The sequence below is a fragment of the Xiphophorus couchianus genome, chromosome 9, assembly GCF_001444195.1.
Source record: "Xiphophorus couchianus chromosome 9, X_couchianus-1.0, whole genome shotgun sequence".
In the NCBI taxonomy this organism is placed as follows: domain Eukaryota; kingdom Metazoa; phylum Chordata; class Actinopteri; order Cyprinodontiformes; family Poeciliidae; genus Xiphophorus; species Xiphophorus couchianus.
Genome location: NC_040236.1, coordinates 31,863,211 through 31,882,900, shown reverse-complemented (window position 1 = coordinate 31,882,900; position 19,690 = coordinate 31,863,211). Strand labels below are relative to the sequence as shown.

The following is a 19,690-nucleotide window of genomic DNA, read 5'->3' as shown; positions in this document are numbered from 1 at the left end:
TGACATTAAACTTGAAATGGTGTAAAAGGTTGTAAAACTGCAATTAAACATCACTGATATGTTGGAGGTAGATGGTAGGTGAAAGGTGACAGGAAGGGAAAAGGGGAACTAACAGGAGAGCAGAGATGATCAGCACCTTATATGGAAACAGGAGGTTGAGCAGCCCTGAGACATTGGCACAGACATCATGACATGATGTCTCTTAAGACAGTGACGGATATGAGATCATCTGTCTAAGCAGACAGATGAACCCTATATAAGGTGGGTGCAAAAGAGGAACCGTTCGTTGGATCCTCCGGGCAGCTTCGAGCCAAGATCGAGATGGACAAAGAACTCTGCAGCTGAAGAAGAGCCGGGGCCACAGAGCCGAAGACTGTCCTGCACATGGAGACCAACCCGTCTGGCCCACAATCTGTGGCTTCGAATCGCACTTCTCTCATCGGCTGGGTTCTGACCCCAAAGACAAAGATGAAGACAAAGACAAGGAAGAAGAACTGGTGCCTTTTTTCCTGCCAGCACCAAGTCCTGTGTGACCTCAGCATCCATGCGGAGAGGAGGCTCATCAGACCTGCGGAGATCCTGGCCTTCATCGATCAACATCTTCCTCCTGTTGCAACACCTTCTTCATCATGGTGCCAGGTCTGGGGTTCGAGACGCCAAACTCCGTCCGTCTCTCTCTAAGGTTCCCTTTTTTAGTTCTCAGTGTCAGCAGTAGGGAAAGATAGACTAGATGACTGATTTTACTTATTTGATTATTTCTGCTACTGAATGAAGCTGTACTGACCCTTGCAAAAATGCCTTACTAATAAAATATTTAGCATAAAGAAAATCTAAAGATGTTGTGGACATTCAGTTAATGAGTCACCTTAAAGTTCTTTGATGGTTGTAAAATAGCTGTGATGTTTGATTCTGGAGAGGAAAAAGTGGAAAATGTTTTTAGGTTGCTGGTAGCCCATATTTAAAACCTCATCCTTGGGACTCGCCCGAGTCACTAAAACCTACCTGGTTCAATAACAAATGCAAGTTGCAAAATAGAGAACGAGCGACCGTTAACAGGTGTGCTCTGTGAAACTAGTTGGCTGTAGGCTGCTCAGTCTGGCTAATTCACAGGGGGAAGAAGGGTGGGACACCTGGATGTAGGCCGTCAGATAACCAGGCGAATCGTTTCTCGAAACCAGCTTAAACAGAGTTTACTTCAGTTCTGGACAGGGTAAATCCCAGCAGATTTAGGAAACTCAACGGACCCGTTAGACGGAGAGCTGGTAGCACATCTCCCCTCTCAGAAGAGGAAGTACGAGAGTGAGAGAGTAGAGACAGAAAGGAGGGGGGGGGTGTTGCGCAACAACACTGGTTACGAGCAACAAACTGCCAACATAAAAGATGAAGATTAGCTGAGAAATCTACTGGAAGTTGCATCAAGAGATGCTCAATACGTGTGACCTGTAACAATGTCCTCTCAGGACAATGCAAGGAAATATCAGGGTGTTCACATCGCTTGTCCTCATTCAATGAGCTTAGAATTGTGCGTTTACAGGGCAGCTTAAGTTTCCTCCAGGGTTTCATGTTGACTTCCTTTTTTTTATCTCTAGTGCTTCATAAGGAAGCAAGTGGCGATGGCCCTTTTATTATTTTATCATAAAAGATCTATTGTTGTTTCATAGTTGCGTTTAAAATCTTTCAAAAGTAAATAAATACAATTAAGAGTCCCAGCTTGGGTTTTTTCTAAGAATGTATATATTTAGATGAAATCCAAATTCCTAAGATTACGTTCCTTTTCTTCAGTTTCAGTAGAACTTGTCTCCTTTTCTTAAGCTGCCCCTCCTTAGTCATTATCTCCAGGGATCAGGTCATTCACTATGTTCTTGTGCATTGTTAGAAAAATGACAAAAAAAGATGTTTAAACCCATAAACATGCCTTTGGAGTCCATTACTTACTGTAAACTGGTAGTGGAAGGAAGATGGAAACTTAAAAATAAAAGGGGCTTCATGTATAAATGAGGACTTTCTGTGACCAAATCAATGCAATTGAGCTGCATTTAGTTACTCTTTAAGTCAAAATATAACTTTTGTTTTATAAAATATAAAAATGTTATATTTCTTATAACTTAGAATAAGTAGTTATTTTAATTTGACAATAAAAGATGAGGAGAGTATTTTTGCATACTGTGAAATAATTATTTGATTTAAATTACAGTAATAAGCTGACAGATCAACATTAGTGAGCTATCAGAACCAGTGACGTGCGGTGAGGTTCATAGCTGGTGAGGCACTGACGTCATCAGAATCAGATTTGCAAATAGATGCATAGATTGACAGCAGTTTACAGGTTATGTTTCACTTCTGCATCCTTACACATACAAACCTTTCAGCTCCGGCGTTGGTCTTCCTTTGGTTATTATCTCCTGCTTCGATTGAAAGTCCACTTGAGAAAACTTTTTTAGTGTTGTAATGTAGTCATCCATGTCGAAAGTCGGGATAAGCGAGAGGAAAAAAATCACTATCTCTATTATAATCTATCGCTGCACTTGACTTGCTTCCCGAATCGTTTAGCCTAGCTCGCTATCACTTACTCGGCAGTTGAGGAGTGAACAAGACGAACGTCTGGGATCTTGAGCGCCCCCTGCCATGAGGCAAGAGAACTGCCTGCCTCACCTCGAACCTGTTCTCTGCCGTTTATAATCGCTCATTACACGAAACACGTTACACAAACACAGTTGGTGACAAAAAGCACTGTACATTATATACATAAGCTAAATTATTGGAAATAAGTTCACATATTAAATTTGTTTAAACCATTTTATTGACACCGTACAGCAACATGCTCTCTCCGCTTAGCAGCCAGCGCAGAGCCAGGGGTTGCGCAATCCAAGGTGAGGCAGAGCTCGCTGCTGCCTCACCGGCATCGCTTCCAAGCATTTGAATGGGAAAATAAGAAAATTCAGCGATTTTGAACAAATAAAAATCGAAATTGGTGAAGCTACATGAAAAATAAATATTTTTTAGTACAAACCACCGGATGAATATAACAATTTAAATTACTTTATGATTATATATTTTCTTTCTTTCCATGATGGCTGGTGAGGCACTGCCTCACCTGCCTCCCCTGACCGCACGTCACTGAATTCAGAACTTAAACAATGCTTAGACAACTTGTCTACTGCTGCTAATCAACTTGATGAAATTCGAATTTTAAGGTTGACTCATAATTGAGAAAAAGTAAATTAATTTTCTAGTAAATTGTAAATTGGCTCAGAAGATTTAGAATGGACAACAAGCTAAAAAGAAAAGGAGAAAATAAATAAATACGGTAATAAGGATTTTCTTACACTTACTTTGAATCGTGCGGTAGAATTTCTGCCGGGCCAATCAGCAAAGGAGGAGAAGTTGTGAACGTTGTCGTCCATGCTTTGCCCCGTTAGAGCTGTAGCGAGCCCGTAGTTTTAGCAACAGCAGCGGAGGAAGTGGACGAAGCCGTTCAAGTCCGTGTTGGCCAGCGCTTCCAAATATCCGCCATTTTGTTCGGCTGGGCCCTTCTCTCTTCACAGTGGAGTTGCTGTTTACAACGCAGGCAACTTCCGGTAAGCTTCACACCATCGAAATGGCGGATAGCCAAAACGTTAGCGATTGGGTAAAATTTTTGCCCATTCAAAGCCATATTCTTCGGTTAAACTGTAACATTTTTTTTCCTTTCCACCCGTCGAAAATAGTCTCCGGACTCTTTTAAGCAGGTGTTATTTTGCTGTAACACCTGCAGTATTTGAAACAAAATCTCAGTGAAACTTTTCTGAAACGGCTGTACGGTTTATTCTACGCATATACGGGCAGATGCGGATAGAATTGTTCTGTGTTGTGCTATTTATAAGCTGTTCAATTTGCAATTCCTGATGATGAATACTTGTGTTACATGAGCACTTCGTTCACGGTAGATGGAAGCAGGTTACTGTTTTGAAAAGCTAGTCGAAGCTAGTGAGGTGGAAACAAAGGATCAAATGCGCATGCGTCTTCGATGACGTTCTGAAAGAAAAGCGCCATCTAGTGGTTGTCATGACAACTACAGTTGACTCAAGGTGTTTTGGTGCTTTCAAAAAGGCGGATAATCCGAAAACACCGACAGTTTCAAGAGGAGTACATTTCCGCCAAAAAGAAATTTATTTTTTTTAGATAAAACAGAAAGTTTCTACAAAAAACTTGGACTTTTCAAAAGTTGAAAATTTTTTATTTTGAATTTCTGCGATTAATCTTAACATTTCTAATATTTTATTCTAGCACATTTTCAACTTCTAAAACTCAGAAATGTAGAAGTTTTTTCTAGAAACTTTCTGAGATTAATCTTAACATTTTTGAGTTTTTCCAGAAACATTTGACTTTTCAAATTTAGAAACTGGGGGCTTTCTGTCCCCAGTTGTAGAAAATTTTCAACTTTGAAAAAGTTTTTTCTAGAAAATTTCTGAGATTATTCTAAAAATTTCCATATTTTTTCAAGCAATTTTTTTTTCAACTTTTGGAGTGCAAGGTGAACAAAAGATTTGCGTTTCTTGTTTTCTAAAAAAAAATAGAAAATTCCTTTTTTTTTTCTAGAAAAAACAAGAAAAATGTCTCATTTCTTAAAGTTAAGAAATGAAAGTGTCTCATTTTTTTCTAGCAACTTTTTGATTTTTCAAATGTTTTCTAGATTTAAATAGTGACAGGGTATTTATGAACAAATTAAAATGTAACACTATCAAAAAACAAATAGAGAAAAAAAGGTTGTAAAACAGCCCTGCGACAGACTGGCGACCTGTCCAGGGTGTACCCCGCCTCTCGCCCGGAACGTAGCTGGAGATGGGCACCAGCAACCCTCCCGACCCCATTTGGGACAAGGGTGAACAGAAAATGGATGGATGGATGGAGGTTGTAAAACAATAAATGGATAGAAACATTTAGAAAAGATGGGGATCCATTATAAACATCCCCTATCACAGGTTGTGCAAGCTGGTACATAAGTGTTAGCTAAACTTGTCCAACTAGCATCCATCCCTCCCACTGCAGCTGTGACTGCCTCAGTCTGCAGGTTGGACCGCCTCTCCTCATCAGGTAAACATGATTGGTTCTCACCCGTCTTAAATCAAAGCTCAAAAGAATCCTGCACATCTTTTGTGTTTAGCTCCCTTATACATTAAAGAGATTTTAATCCCAGTCTCAGTGTGAAAGATGGGATTGCTGGGAGCAATAGGATTTTCTTTAGCTTTGGTTTCTCTCACACAGGTAAATCTATATTTAATCTGAATGTATTGTAATTTATTGTTGAAATTTAAATCATATCACATAATTATTTTGCTGTTTACAGATACATCATTGTAGTGCAGGAGGTAAGAAAATTAAAAAATTTAAACTCAAAATTTCAAGCCCAAAAATGGAATTTAGAAAGATAAATATGTACAGGTAAAACTGTTGTTTTTCCATTATATATGTTGTGGTTTATTAACTTTACTGCTTCATACTTCTTAATTTTCAGCGTGTAAAATTTTATCAGTAAAGTCAACAACTGCCTCTTCCATTTTCGTAAAATGGGAGAGTTATCCAGGAGCAACAAGCTATATGTTGGACACCAGAAAGAAAAACTCGACGGATACGGCGCCGATTGTCCTTGTATCAGGGGCGCAGGTGACTGAGAGGAACATCCTGGGTCTCAGTCCTGGAACTGAGTACAATGTGACTCTTAAAGTGATTAATTTTTTAAGTGTGAGCTGTGTGACGTCAGCGTTGGTACTCTCAGGTAAATCCAACAGGGAATATTTTCATTTTTGCTTGATATCTCACATATTAAACAGATACATGAAATACTAGGCTTTTAGATGAGAAAGTTTTAATATTCTCTTTTAAATTAAACAACTCGGTGCATATAAAGCTTTTCTTTTCTCTATTTTTTACTCGCAGTACCTGATGCATCACACATTTTAGAAGGCTGGCCACAGTCAAGTACCTCCATTACTGTAAAATGGACAGCAGTACCATCTGCGCAGTACTACATCTTGCAGGTGTCCTCCCAGGTTACAGGGAATATGCTAAACTTCACCTACACCAACACCACAGCCACGGTGACAAACCTGCGGCCCACCACCAACTACGACTGCTATGTTTATACGGCAAACCAGGCAGGCTTGGGAAACAAAAGCAACGTCAGGACCATCACAACGTGTGAGTTTGAAAAGATCTGACGAGAAACTTAATCTGTTTTACTGAAGACAAGTTGTTAGCTATTGAATTATGAGATCTTTATTTGCATCCAAATTAGAAACAGGAAGATAAGAGGCAACAAAACCCTGATCATCATGGAGCTTATGTCCGTTTATATCCATTTATATTTGGTTTCTTTTTAAATTTAGTTTGGATTCAACGCTGGTGTGGTGCTTAAAGAGTTTTCTGCTTTGAGTACTTTTAATGTTTTGGTTGGAAAAACCCCTCCTACCTAACATTTAGATGGTGTTATCAAAAGTAGAACAGGATTAAAATAATCTTAAACTGAATAATCATAATTAAGGATGCCCAGAGTAAAATTTCTTGTCTTTAATTCTGATCATAGTTATTTGTGATTAGGCATTTTGTGATACCAAGTCCTACGTACAACATCTAATTCCTTAAATCTGTACCGTATTTGGATATGCTTCAAATATCAATAGTTTTAAATAAGTGAATAATGTATCATAATCTAATAATAAATGAGAATTTATGCGATCTGTTATGTCTTTTAGTGGTGCAGCCTCCTGTTGGAGTTGAAACAACACAAACCAATGTTGAAACAGTGAGAGTTACGTGGACGCCGGTGGTAAACGTCCTGATGTACCAGGTCACCTTTCGGAACCTTGATGAACCCAACATGAAGCCTTCTGTGTACAATGTCACAAACACCAACCTGGACATCAACGGCATCCGCCCATGCTCCAACTATCTGATATCCGTGTCCTCGTTCAGCAAGTTCCTGGTGCTGAGCGAGCCCACAAACCACAACTACAGCACCAACAGTGAGTTTGCAGGGCCAAAGCTGTATCAGTAACTTCTGAATAAAGATCTAGGTCAGCTATTCTCTCTCAGGCCAGCCTTTCAGACATGCAGAAGATGATCCCCAGGGTAAAAAGGATTCAGATTCTCCAGCATCTTATCTTGTTATTGAGAGTGTCATATAAAAAATTCCCTGAAAGAAATTAATCCATAGACGATTTTTTTTTATCTTATAAAAGAGGGTCAAATTTGAGCCAATGATTATCTAATCAGTAATTCTGACTTGTTTCTGAACTTTTCAGACTGCAAAAATACAAGATATTGCCAAGTATTTTTGTCTAGTTTCTATTGCAAATATCTTAGTACACTGAAAATAAGACAAAACTATCTTACAAGGAACATTTAAACACAATATAAGAGCCATTTTAAGTCAATAATTCCCTAATACTGATGAAAATGTTCAGCTGGCAGAATATTTCACTAATGAAACTCTAAAAAATGTCTTGTCATAAAGTGGAACTAGGACTTTTTCATCAATATTAACTAAGGAATTATTTACTTATAAAAGCTCCAATATCTTACTGAAACTGTGCTTGGAAATTGGACCTTATTTCTAGTGTACTAAGATATTTATATGCACTAGAAACTAAACAGAAATTCATAGTGAGGTTTTTTTGTTTTTGCAGCTCAAAAATGCCTTTTTCCAGCAGCCTGATGACCAAAAGCCTCTCAAATGTACAGAAAATAGGGATTAATTTACAGTTACAAGGAAGAAAAACATGTAATCATTTCATACATACCATAGTAATAATTTATTGTCAGGTGTAATGGTGGGAAGCTTTAAGACTGCAAAAGTATTTTTGGTGTAGTTTCTATTGCAAATATCTTAATATAATTGAAATAAGACAAATTTAACTTACAGGTAGTTTTTCTAAAACAAGGAGCTTGTTTTAGTTCAGTAATTCCTTAATATTGATGAAAAAGTTCTGGTTCCATCGACAGACTATTTTACTTGTTATAAGTGAAATAATATGCCAGTGGAAGTAGTCCTTTTATAAAATTAATATTAAGGAATTATTTACCGGAAACAAGCTCCTACTTCTAGCTGAAAAGTTACTTGTAGTTTGGTTTTATCTTATTTCAAGGGTACTGAGATATTTGCAGTAGAAACTAGACCAATAATATTTGGTCAAATTTTACACTTTCGTAGTACAGGAGGTTTTCTCATGTGAAAAATACCCAAAATAAATAAAATTTCTTATATTCAACCTTTCACAGAGTTGGCACCAGTGTCATCTGTATCGGTGGATTACTCCTGCACCACAAACTCCGCCGTAGCTTCTTGGTCGTCTGTCTTTGGAGCCAACTCCTACATCGCCACGGCAGTGGACGGACACGGATCAGAGATTCAATGCACGAGCCAGAGCACCAGCTGCACCATCGGCGGACTGACATGTGGCCAACAGTACAAGATGCACGTCATGCCCGTGTCAAACAACTGCAAGAACCGGGTTAACGCCACTTCAGCTTCGTTTCAGACCGGTGAGCCACAAAACAGCAAAGAAAAACACATAAAGTAAATCTCAGTCTCATACTGAGACCCATAAACATGCATTTGTTTTATATAAACACCTTATTCTACTGGTGTTCGTCTAGCATAACATGCCCCCAACACACTGCACTGCAAAAACACCAAATGAATAACCTCAAATATTTTTGGTCTAGTTTCTAGTACAAATATATTGGTACACTTAAATTAACATCAACATTTCAGCAAGATATAACAGCTTGTTTTAAATCAACATTTCATTAATATTGATGACAAAGTACCAGTTCTTCTGGGAGATTATTTTACTTACAATATGTAAGGAATGTCTTAAATGAAATAATCTGCCAGTTTTAGAATTATTGACTCATTTACTTAAAACAAGCTCCTACATCTTACTCAAAAGTTGCGTGTAAAGTTAGTTTTGTCTTATTTCAAGTGTACTAACATAATTTCTCTAGAAGCTAGACTAAAATGCTTAAGATTTTGTGTTTTTGCAGTGTAAGCATTCCAACTGTACTCCAAAGTTGGAAGAAAATCACATTTTCTCCCCTAAAGTTTGAATTCTAACATGGAAAGTCTGTTGGTTTTTACCTCAAAATCCAATATGGCTGCCATGTGAATTAGAGGTAGTACAAACGGATCATTCTTGATTGATTATTTTACTTATAGTAGTATTTTTTTGTTCACCAACCACAAATTTCACAAACTTGGAACAAAATGTAAAATTATTCTGTGGTTCATGTTCTGACTTCTGAGGGAAAAGGTAACTCAGAAAAATAATGGGCAGCTGATCTGGAAACCAACAGCATTAGCATTAGCCAGGAACCTCGTTTGCAGTTCGTCAGACAATGTTACAAAATATGTGAAGAAACATTGGCTTTTTTTTTTTACAGTTTTTTCCTATTTTGATTTCATTATTCATTAACTGTTACATCTGTTTGGCATCAAGGCAGCCTCATATGGAGTGATTTTAGCCAGTAATGGCTCCGTCTTCTGTCTTGAGGACCAAGCTAGCATAGCAAGCGCCTCGAGCTAGCATAGCCAATATGAACATGGCAAATAACGTTTATTTTAATCTATATTTTAGAATAATGATTGGAAAAATAGATCAGATTGTATGATTTAAATATATACATAATTTAAAAATATATTGCATAATTTTTTTTCCCTCCAACTTTCTGAGGCCCCCTTAACGCCCTCTAGTGGCCCTTACTTTGAAAAACACTGTGCTATAAGAAGAAACTGTTACATTAGGCCCAAAAATAAAATTACAAAAATTGTAGTTACCATAAAATAGACATTTTTTGCTCTACACTTTGTGTTCTTGCCATTGACAGGAAGTGAAATATTATTTATATATTTCTGAATTAGTTTTCTTTCATTTTCTCTCTCTTTTTGTTTTGTTTTTTTGGTTTTTTTTACCATTGACTTGTACATGGAAAGATTAAAGTGACCAAAATAAACAAGTAAAATGTTGACTAATTGATAGATAAAAAAGAAAAAATGGTAATAAATCACAACATCATTGCTCAGGCTGATTTTTTTCTCTAGATTTTATAACCTAAAAACAGATGAAATCTCTGAATTTTTACATTTTCCTACAGAAATCCTGAGTGCCAGAAAAAAAATAACTCCGGTATACACATAAAGAAACTGAATAAGATATCCAATAATCATTGTGATTTAAATGTCTGGTAACCTGCCTGCTTGTGTACAGCAAAGTGAAATGCCATCTGACATCTGACCCCCATCTAATCCATTTCTTGTTAAATATGTGGCTCTGAACTGCCACAGGCAGCAGAGAACTGTAACCTCATCCATAAGAATTAATTGGGTAATAATGTAGCAATAAAAAGATGTAACCTAACCGCTAAGTGCCGGTGAAATGAATGGGGATGTTCTATCAAATTCTTCGATGGTGATATTTTTTACTGCTCCACCCAGGTGTCTCTTTTTGTTAAATGCTTTCATCTCATATGTCGCTCCATTCTTTTGAACATTCTGCCTCAGACTCGCTGTCCTGCCTCCCCAACGCAGGTCACGCATGACGCCCATTATCTTTTCAGTCGGCTTGATAAACGATAGAAAAAATTAAGACTTCACTGTAAAACATTTAGTTGTGTCTGCTAACTTCTATTCTTCTTGAATGTGTGAGTTTGTGAGAGGTAGCTGTGTTAACTTTTTATTAATTTACACGAGGGTTTTTAAGTTAGTGCTTACTATTTCCCAGAAGGCTTAGTGGCATGTTTTTGTATCCTGTGTTGCAACGTGAGTGAGTGTATTAGTAAGGTGCAATGGTTAGTTTGCACTTTTAGAGGACGACATTCATCATGTTTAAACTATTTTTTATCAGAATTTATTGTGTTGCTTAGTAGAAAGTATTATTAGGAAAAATACAAAATCTTACCAAGTAGTTTTGGTCTAGTTTCGAATATCTTAGTACACTTGAATTAAGACAAGCAACTTTGCAGCAAGTTAATTTGACTCATAACAAGATATGTTTTTCATGTTGTAAGTGAAATAATATGCCAATGGAGTTAGTACTTTTTCATCAATATTAAGGAATTATTTATTTAAAACAAGCTCCTCTATGTTGCGTAAAAGATGCTTGTAAGTTAGTTTTGTTTTATTTCAAGTGTCCTAAGATATTTGCATTGGAAACTACACAAAATTACTTGGTAAGATTTTGTGTTTTTGCAGTGAAGTTTAATTAAATAACCAAAAGAAATGAAGTTTTTTTCATGTTCTTCAATGTAATGTGACAAATGTTTTACAGTACTGCGTCACTAAATCTGGTGATTGTAACACCCTGTAGTAATCATAAACTTTAATAAAAAAAATTATTAAAATACTTTTCTCTCAAATATAAGATGTAAAATTTGAAAAGTTAAATCTTTTAAAATGAGTCTCATTACTTTAGGGAATACTTGTTTACAGGTTTCATCTTTCAAATCCGTCCAGGTTCATGTCCATGTTTGAATTATCTTCTTAAAAAATGGGTCTCCCATTCAGCTTCACTCAATATCACATTGTTTTGTGTTCTTTCTCTTCATAATAGACTTGTGCTTTTATAAAACCTGAATGCAGGGGAACGCAGCTATCTGTATCAGGGCGTTTTAACCTAAAAAGAGATTTCCCTTTGATTGTGACATTTAAACATAATTACTGGTATTTTTTTTACTTCTTCTGTTATACATTAACCACCTATTCTTCTTTTGGTAACTTTATGTGAGTATATATATATTAAAGTGTATAACATGATGTGGTTATGAGGTTTAAATTACAAATTTGATATCTCTTTCTGTCTAGTATCCTGCCCTCCTGGCAACCCGATGTTGTTGCGAGAATGTAGCAGCAACGTCATTATCTTCTCATGGAATCACACAAGCGGCAAAGATTTCTACATGGCCCGGGCAGAAGACTCAAAGGTAAAATAAAATAGATTTTATTTTATTTGGTGTCTGATTTGGGGTTTATTCTTAAAAAAAAAAAAAAGTTTGGTCCGGTGGGAACCGCAGTGTGGTGGCGAACTTGGTGGCAAATTTTGCTAGCTAACTTTGTTAGCCAGAAGCTAACGGCCGGTGGAACTTCTTCTTCTTCTTCCTTCTTCTTCTTGATTTTTGTTGGCGCTTAGCAAGAGTCGTTAAGTGTGCGCCAGTGTAACTTCCTCTTGCAGTCGAATATTTATGACTTTTATACGGAAGAGGATTAGGGCCACCGAAAAAAAAAGAAACTTTAAAGTCAGAATTCTGAGATTAAAGTTAAAATTCTGAGATTAAAGTTAAAATTCTGAGATTAAAGCCGGAATTCTGAGATTAAAGTCAGAATTCTGAGATTAAAGTCAGAATTCTGAGATTAAAGTCAAAATTCTGAGATTAAAGTTAAAATTCTGAGATTAAAGTTAAAATTCTGAGATTAAAGCTGGAATTCTGAGATTAAAGTCAGAATTCTGAGATTAAAGTCAAAATTCTGAGATTAAAGTTAAAATTCTGAGATTAAAGTCAGAATTCTGAGATTAGAGTCAGGAAGTCGGAATTATGAGATTAAAGTCTGACTTTAATCTCAGAATTCTTTTTTTTTTCTTTTCGGTGTCTCTAATCCTCTTCCGTATTTTTAAATTAATCGGTCTTTTTAAATTGCTATGTGTGCTCGCTCAGTGACAGCTACTGGAGAAAAAGGCATCAGATTTACTTATTACAAATTAAACAGGTACAAATCATTTAAATATTGTGAATATTTTTTGCCATCGATTTCAGAAAGTGAAGTATTTTCAATCTTATATCTAATAATCTAATAGCTGACATAATAACCAAAAATTCAGCGTCTCAAAAAAATCTGAATTTTGTGAAGAAGTGAAATATTGGAATCTCATGGTGTCACACCTCATCAAACAAGTCAAAGCTACATTTTTGAAGATGTTCCTGTACATTTAACTAATTGAGTCAATATTATAATTTTTTTTTGTGGGCCACTGAAAAAAATAAAGAATTGAGCCATTTTTTTCTCAAAAAAGTAAATTTTTTTAGGAAAAAAAAGTCAGTTCTGAGATTAAAGTCAGAATTTTAGAAAAAGAAAGACTTTTTTTCGTGGCACTAGTCTTCTGTATGAAGTTGAGTACAATGAATTTCAATCAAAATACAGAAACCTGGCTGTTTCCAACTGCATATATCTAATTTACTTGCATATTTTATGAATGAGCTAAAGAAGGTTTAGCTTTAAATGCCTTACATAAATAAATAGCATTTTTTCTTGTAATTGAAATTCATAAATGCTACAAATTGGGTTTAGTTGCACTAAATCATGACTGTATTTATGTGCATAGTGGGAGTCATTTAAGAAATATTTAAAATGCTTCTTTAGAAAATATAAAAACTCTTTTGTTGTAGTTAATTGACAGTAACAGCAGAGGGAGTCTCTGGTTGTAGTCTAGAGTTGCTCAAACACAAAGATGTTTACTTATTAATATACCAATAAAAAGTTTTCCATGTAAAAATAATTTTTTTTCTTTAGTGGAGCATGAATACACCTTGTTCCCATTTCTTCTGTGTCCAGGGAGAGGTCTTGAACTGCCTGACCGAAGACAACTCATGCTACTTCACACAGACGACATGTGGTCGACGGTATCAGTTCACCGTACTCTCCGTCACAAAGGGCTGCATGAGTGGCGTTAGCTCGACTGTTGACGTTCAAACAGGTAAAAAACACTGACATTTACAAAAATGTGAACAGAAACACAGTTGTGTGTTTTTATCTTCCATTCTGAACGCTTTCATGGGTGGGATTTTGCATGTGTGACATCACACTGCAACGCATCTACACTCCAGTTAACGATTGACCAGTTACTAAATTGGTGGACGATTATTTCAACAATCAATTAATCACGATTAATCCGATCCCATTTTAAATTTGAAGAAATAACCTATAATGTATTGTTTTTTCTCCAGCGCCATGCATTCCCGAGAATTTGCAGACTTACGCCAGCTGCAGCAGTAACGTTCTGATCAGCAAGTGGGACCACGCTGAGGGCACCTTGCGGTACAACGTTGAGGCTCTGGGAAACATCCGAAACAGCAGCTACAACTGCAGCTCACAGTCCAATAGCTGCGCCATGGAGGGCGTCCTCTGTGGAGATCAGCTGACCATGACCATCACGGCGTACGACAACGAATGCACCAGTGCTACAAGTTTGGGTTCTCCTGCTGAGACAGGTGAGGGAAAAACTTGTTTCACACACCAGTTTTTATGGAATAAGTGTAAAAATAACAGATTCTGGATGTAATTTGTTGCCTCTCGTTCAGTCCCATGCGTCCCCCAGAATGTGTTGGCTACCAAGGAATGCGGGTCCAACTCCATCAGGGTGTCGTGGAAGATGAACAGTGGAACGGCTTTCTACATTGCTATTGCAAAGTCCAGTGACAATGTGATCAGCAGCTGCAACTCCATTTCTCCATCCTGCACCATCACCGGCTTGAAGTGCAGCAGCAACTACACCGTCTACGTCATTGCCTCGAACTTTATCTGCAACAGCTCAGAGAGCGAGATGGTCACCTTACAGACAGGTACTGTAACAGAGGAGCTGAGCAACAGTACGCCAGTGCACAGTTTCTAAAAATAAAAGAGTGCTTTGGTATTAATCGTCAACACTTTGACAACCAGAAAACAAGGTCCAAGGGTGTCATATTTCTACAGAAGAGGATAAAGGCCACTGGAAAAAAATAATCTACCATTTTTTCTCTGAATTCAGACTCCAATCTCAGGATTCTGATTGGAAGCTAAGAATTCAGAATTCCTTAAAGTCCAAATTTTGAGTTTAAAGTCTGAATTCTGAGAAGAAAAATTAGAATTTTGAGAAAAGTCTGAATTTTGAGTTTCAAGACAGAATTCTGAGGAAAAATGTCAAAGTTCTTCATTTTCCAGTGGCCCTAATCCTCTTTTGTATTTTTTGTGAGGCAAATGTTTATTAGTGTTGAGTCTTGATACACCTGGGCATAATTTTTGCTCTGTCAGTTAGTGGAGTTGTGTGTCAGTCGGTTGCTACGGCAACGGGCCTGTGTGTCGCCTAAAGCCGGCACAGAGAGAGGGGAAAAAGGGGAATCAGGAGTGGTTTTGAGTTGTTCTTCTCCCTTTGTTATTTATTTATTCTGTGCTGTTTTCCCATTTGCTGTGGCCTGAAAAGGCTTTCTGCGTGAATGTTTGAAAAGTAAGATTTTGAATCTGATGTCTGTTCCAGCCGCCTGCGCTCCAGACAACGTCGCCACCGCCCTGGACTGCGCCTCCAGCGCAGCTCTGATTTCCTGGCGGTGGAGCTCGCCCATAAACTCCTTCACTGCCACCGTCACTGATGAAGTTTATGAATTGCTCAGCTGCAGCTCCAACACAACCAGCTGTAAAGTTCCCAACCTGAGATGCGGCCGCCTCTACAAAGTCTCCGTGTTTCACAACGACGCTACCAGCTGCTCCAGCATCCCGTCTCAGCCCATCTACATGGAGTCTGGTAGGAGCAACATCAGCTAAGGAACAACATCAGCTATAAACATGAAGCTGTGACAATGTAAAACGAACAACATTTGAAAAGTGGAGACATATGTTACAGAACAAATACATCATGATCTCTTTTGTATGGAAGAAGATTCTGACTTTAATCTCAGAATTCTGACTTTATTTTCAAAATTCTGATGTTTTTCTCAAAAATTTAAGTTTAATTTCTGAATTCTGACTTTGATCTAAAAATTCTGGTTTTATTTCTCGGTATTCTGACTGATCTCAGAATTCTGACTTTAATTTCAAAATTTAAAAATTCTGAAGTTCTCAGAATTCTGACTTTAATCTCAGAATTCTCTAGTTTTCTCTGAATTTTAGCTTAAATCTCAGAATTCTGACTTTAATCTATAAAGATTAAAGTCCTGGTTCCGCTGACAGATTATTTCTCTTATAAAATGGGATTAATGTCTTATTATAAGGGAAATTATTTGCGAATGGAAGGAGTCCTTAAGGAGTTATTGACTCAAAACAAGCTCCTATATGTTGGTGAAAAGTTACTTGCTAGTTACCTTTGTCTTATTTCAAGTGAACTAAGATATTTGCAATAGAAACTAGACCAAAAATACTTGATAACATTTTGAGTTTTTGCAATGCAGTGTTATTTTAATCACTCAGGATCAACACTTAAACTCATTTCACATTGCTCTTCTCATTTCTGTGCAGTTCCTTGCGGTCCGTCTAACGTCCAGGTGAACTTGAACTGTACCTCCGGTGCCATGAACATCAGCTGGGACGCGCAGAGAAAAGCACAGGGCTACATCGCCGTAATCTCAGGCGCAAACAAGACGACGACCCAGTACAACACCACACAACCCGGGCTGCTGATTGGCTCACAGGACTGTGGGCAGCAGTACACAGTGAAGGTGATGTCCTTCAACCAGAGCTGTGTCAGCTTTTCTTCACAAACATACTTCAAAGAAGGTGAGTAAAACCTTAATTTGGTGCCATATGTGTAAATTAATGCCTCCATATTCCTCATGGTGGGCCAGATTGGAGTTAAATCGAGGTTTTATTCCCACAGCGCCGTGCGTGCCCACTAACGTGTTGGCAAACAGAAGCTGTGGGCAGAAGTTTGTGGATGTGGCGTGGCAGTCGAGCCGCGGAGCCCAGAACTACACCGTGACGGCGGTGGACGGGCAAGGCAGCCGTTTGACGTGCGTCTCCACGGAAACGTCGTGCCGGCTGGACGGCGTAAAATGCAGCAATATTTACAATGTCAGCGTGGTCGCCATGGACGACTTGTGCAGCAGCATGAGGAGCACACCAGTGAAACTAACCATAGGTGTGTATTTGTAGAGATCAGATTATATAGATTTACCTTTTTCTAAGTGTCCACTGTGCGGCCCGCGGGCTATTTGTGGGCCTTAGACTTGTTTTGTGCGGCCCCCAACTGAAATTCAAGAATGATTGATTATTTCTTTCAAGAATGATTATTTTTAATCAGGGTAAAACTATGACTGGCATGATATTCTTACAATGGAAAATGTAAAGTAGAACTCTAATTTTTTTATAACAAAGTTTTTATAAGACAAACAACGTTTATCCAGAAACTTTGACTAAAAAGTCAGCTTTGCTGGACAAAAATCAGCTTTTACTTAGTTTATTTAATTCGGCTAAATATAGGGAGTTTTTTGAGACAAAGTGACCCAAATCCTCTTTTTGCAACTGAGAGTAAATTTGCTCATTCGAGCCCAAGAGAATGTGAAAACTAGATGCCTTTCTTAACACAGCAAACATGCAAAATCATTTTAACGTTTTAGATCTAAAATTAGTAACATCCATTAACTTAAAAAAAAAGAAAAAAAAATTTGACTACTTTATTTTTTGGATGACTTTTTATCATTTTATTGTCCTGTGAGTAATTTTGAACTGACAGTTTTGGCCCACCTGACAAAAAGTTTGGACATAATCTCTCACTGTGAGATTAAGAAAGTTGGTGGCATAGACTAACACACAAATTCTTTGGTTGCCTAGCAACAACCTCCTGAGTAACTTGTGCAGCAGCAGATTCAAGTTTTGCCAGTGTGCCTCATAACTGCTTAAAAATAAACAGCGGCCTGGAGAGAAAACTGTGGATAAAATAGGAAAGGTCATGCTACCAGTTTGGCTGTATTTCAGATATTTAAAACAAACAAAAAACAAATCAATAATTCTCAATATCAACTGATATGAAACAGTAATAAAGTTTTTCAGCCATATCAGAACGTGGTAAGACTTGAGAAACTCCATTCACTGGTGCTTTCTGTACAAGTTGGTGAAGATTGAGAAAAATGTGGCTACATTTTTTATCTGTTAAAAGTCTGGCAGCGGACACAGAGTACAGCAGCTCCATTGGTTCCTAAAACCAGCATAATAACTGGTGATTTTAAATATCCTTAGAATATTCCCAAACAATTAGAATAATAATTCAGTGAAGATTGTGCAAATATTTCAGTGTATAGCTGCAACTGTGGCAAAGCTTCTACAAGCATCAACTTAATGACTGAATAAAATGCACACCACACTTTTCAGATTTATATTTGCTGCAAACTAATTAACATTAATTGCTGTAACTTTTTCCCCTGCAGAGCCTTGCCCTCCTTCTCAGCTCACTGCCTCCATTAACTGCTCTGATAACTCTGCCAAGTTAAGCTGGGGCAGCAGCCCCAACGCTGCGTCCTACACTGGAAAGGCGAGCAGCTTGGACGGACACACGGTGACCTGTGACCCTGGCCTGACACTAGGATGCCAGCTGACGGGCCTGCAATGTGGCAAACAGTACAGCTTCACCGTGTCGGCGTCAGACGGTGACTGTCGAACTGCAGACAGCCAACCAGTCAATCTCACAACTGGTGAGAAACACAATTTTTTCATTTCCACTTATTAGTTTTAACTTTTTAATTTTCTAATGAATTTTTCTTGGTGTCTCCTATTTACTTTACCTAGAAGTTAACCTGTTGAAAAAAGCAATTAATTAATTAATTAATTAATTGCAGTATAAATTAAAATTAGCAGGATAATTTCTATTCCGATAACATTTTTTTGAAGGGTAATTATGTTTACAGAAACGTAATAATTAATTTTTTTGTTGTTTTGTTTATTTATTTTTGGATATTTAATATCTCTTCCAGTTCCAGTGTTAAATGTTCATTAGAATTTAAAGTTTATTAATCTTTGGTCATGTGTTCTTGCATTATTACGACTAATTTACTTTAAAATGGTCTCAGAAAAACAATATTATCATTTATCATAATAACTTCTGGCACAATTTATCGTCCACCAACATTTGTTATTGTGACAGGCCAATTCATAATATTGAACAGTATACTGATTGATGAGTAGAGGTTACCACTAACTACACAAAGTAAAACTATTATTCCTACGTCTTCTTCAGCCCCATGTGCTGTTCAGGGCGTAATCACCCAGCTGAACTGCAGCACCAACGATCTGAGCATCAGCTGGACGCCTGGATCCCTCCCGGTCAACTACAGCACCAGCGCCGTGTCTGCTAGCGGCTCCGTGCTCCGCTGCTTCACTGCCGACTACAGATGCACTTTAGCCGGCTTGCAGTGCGGTCACCGCTACACCGTGAGCGTGAAGCCCATCAGCAGCACATGTGAAGGCCTGAGCAGCGTCCAGCAGATTGTGAATGCAGGTACGTTCACCAATCAGAACTATTCTCACATAATACAAAGTTACTTCAACTCTGAACTCGAAGTGATCCACGCCATCTTGGTAGGCAAGGGCAAAGCATAGCAGACCCTTGGCTAATGAGACCAACAAAAAGAAAATATGTGGACACTCTTGGCAAAATATTAAAAAAAGATACATGAACAAAATGGCTGCTGTCAGGATCGACCCGTATGAGACGGAGAAGGAAAATATGTCAGACGATGTGGACAAACCGCCTCCGATCTCATACTGCGAAACAGTTAACTAGCTAGTGAAGAGGAAGAGTGAGGACAACATGGAGGAGCTTCACGGCCTGAAGTCCATGGACTCATAAAATCAATGTGGAAGCAAACTCTTTGTGTGAAAAACAAGGTTCTGGTGACTGGCAAAGTAAATACATCTAGTAACAAACATGTAGGCTACATGTCCACCTTAGCCAGCAGATAAAAGCTACATTAGTTAAGCTAACTT

General features: G+C 37.8%; 1 protein-coding gene across 1 annotated transcript in view; it reads left to right on the top strand.

Annotated features, from left to right (window-relative positions):
* The first annotated feature begins 5,106 nt into the window (after positions 1-5,106).
* Positions 5,107-19,690, top strand: part of fndc7b (fibronectin type III domain containing 7b) — a 61,533-nt gene continuing 46,949 nt past the window's right edge. The window contains exons 1-15 of the mRNA XM_028026987.1: positions 5,107-5,244; positions 5,327-5,348; positions 5,495-5,755; positions 5,917-6,177; positions 6,732-7,001; positions 8,257-8,520; positions 11,837-11,955; positions 13,580-13,721; positions 13,972-14,235; positions 14,326-14,586; positions 15,258-15,521; positions 16,232-16,489; positions 16,590-16,850; positions 18,136-18,399; positions 18,942-19,202. Coding sequence (XP_027882788.1) covers positions 5,191-5,244; positions 5,327-5,348; positions 5,495-5,755; positions 5,917-6,177; positions 6,732-7,001; positions 8,257-8,520; positions 11,837-11,955; positions 13,580-13,721; positions 13,972-14,235; positions 14,326-14,586; positions 15,258-15,521; positions 16,232-16,489; positions 16,590-16,850; positions 18,136-18,399; positions 18,942-19,202 — 3,226 coding nt within the window. The 5' untranslated portion in view covers positions 5,107-5,190. The remainder of the gene's footprint in view (positions 5,245-5,326; positions 5,349-5,494; positions 5,756-5,916; positions 6,178-6,731; positions 7,002-8,256; positions 8,521-11,836; positions 11,956-13,579; positions 13,722-13,971; positions 14,236-14,325; positions 14,587-15,257; positions 15,522-16,231; positions 16,490-16,589; positions 16,851-18,135; positions 18,400-18,941; positions 19,203-19,690) is intronic.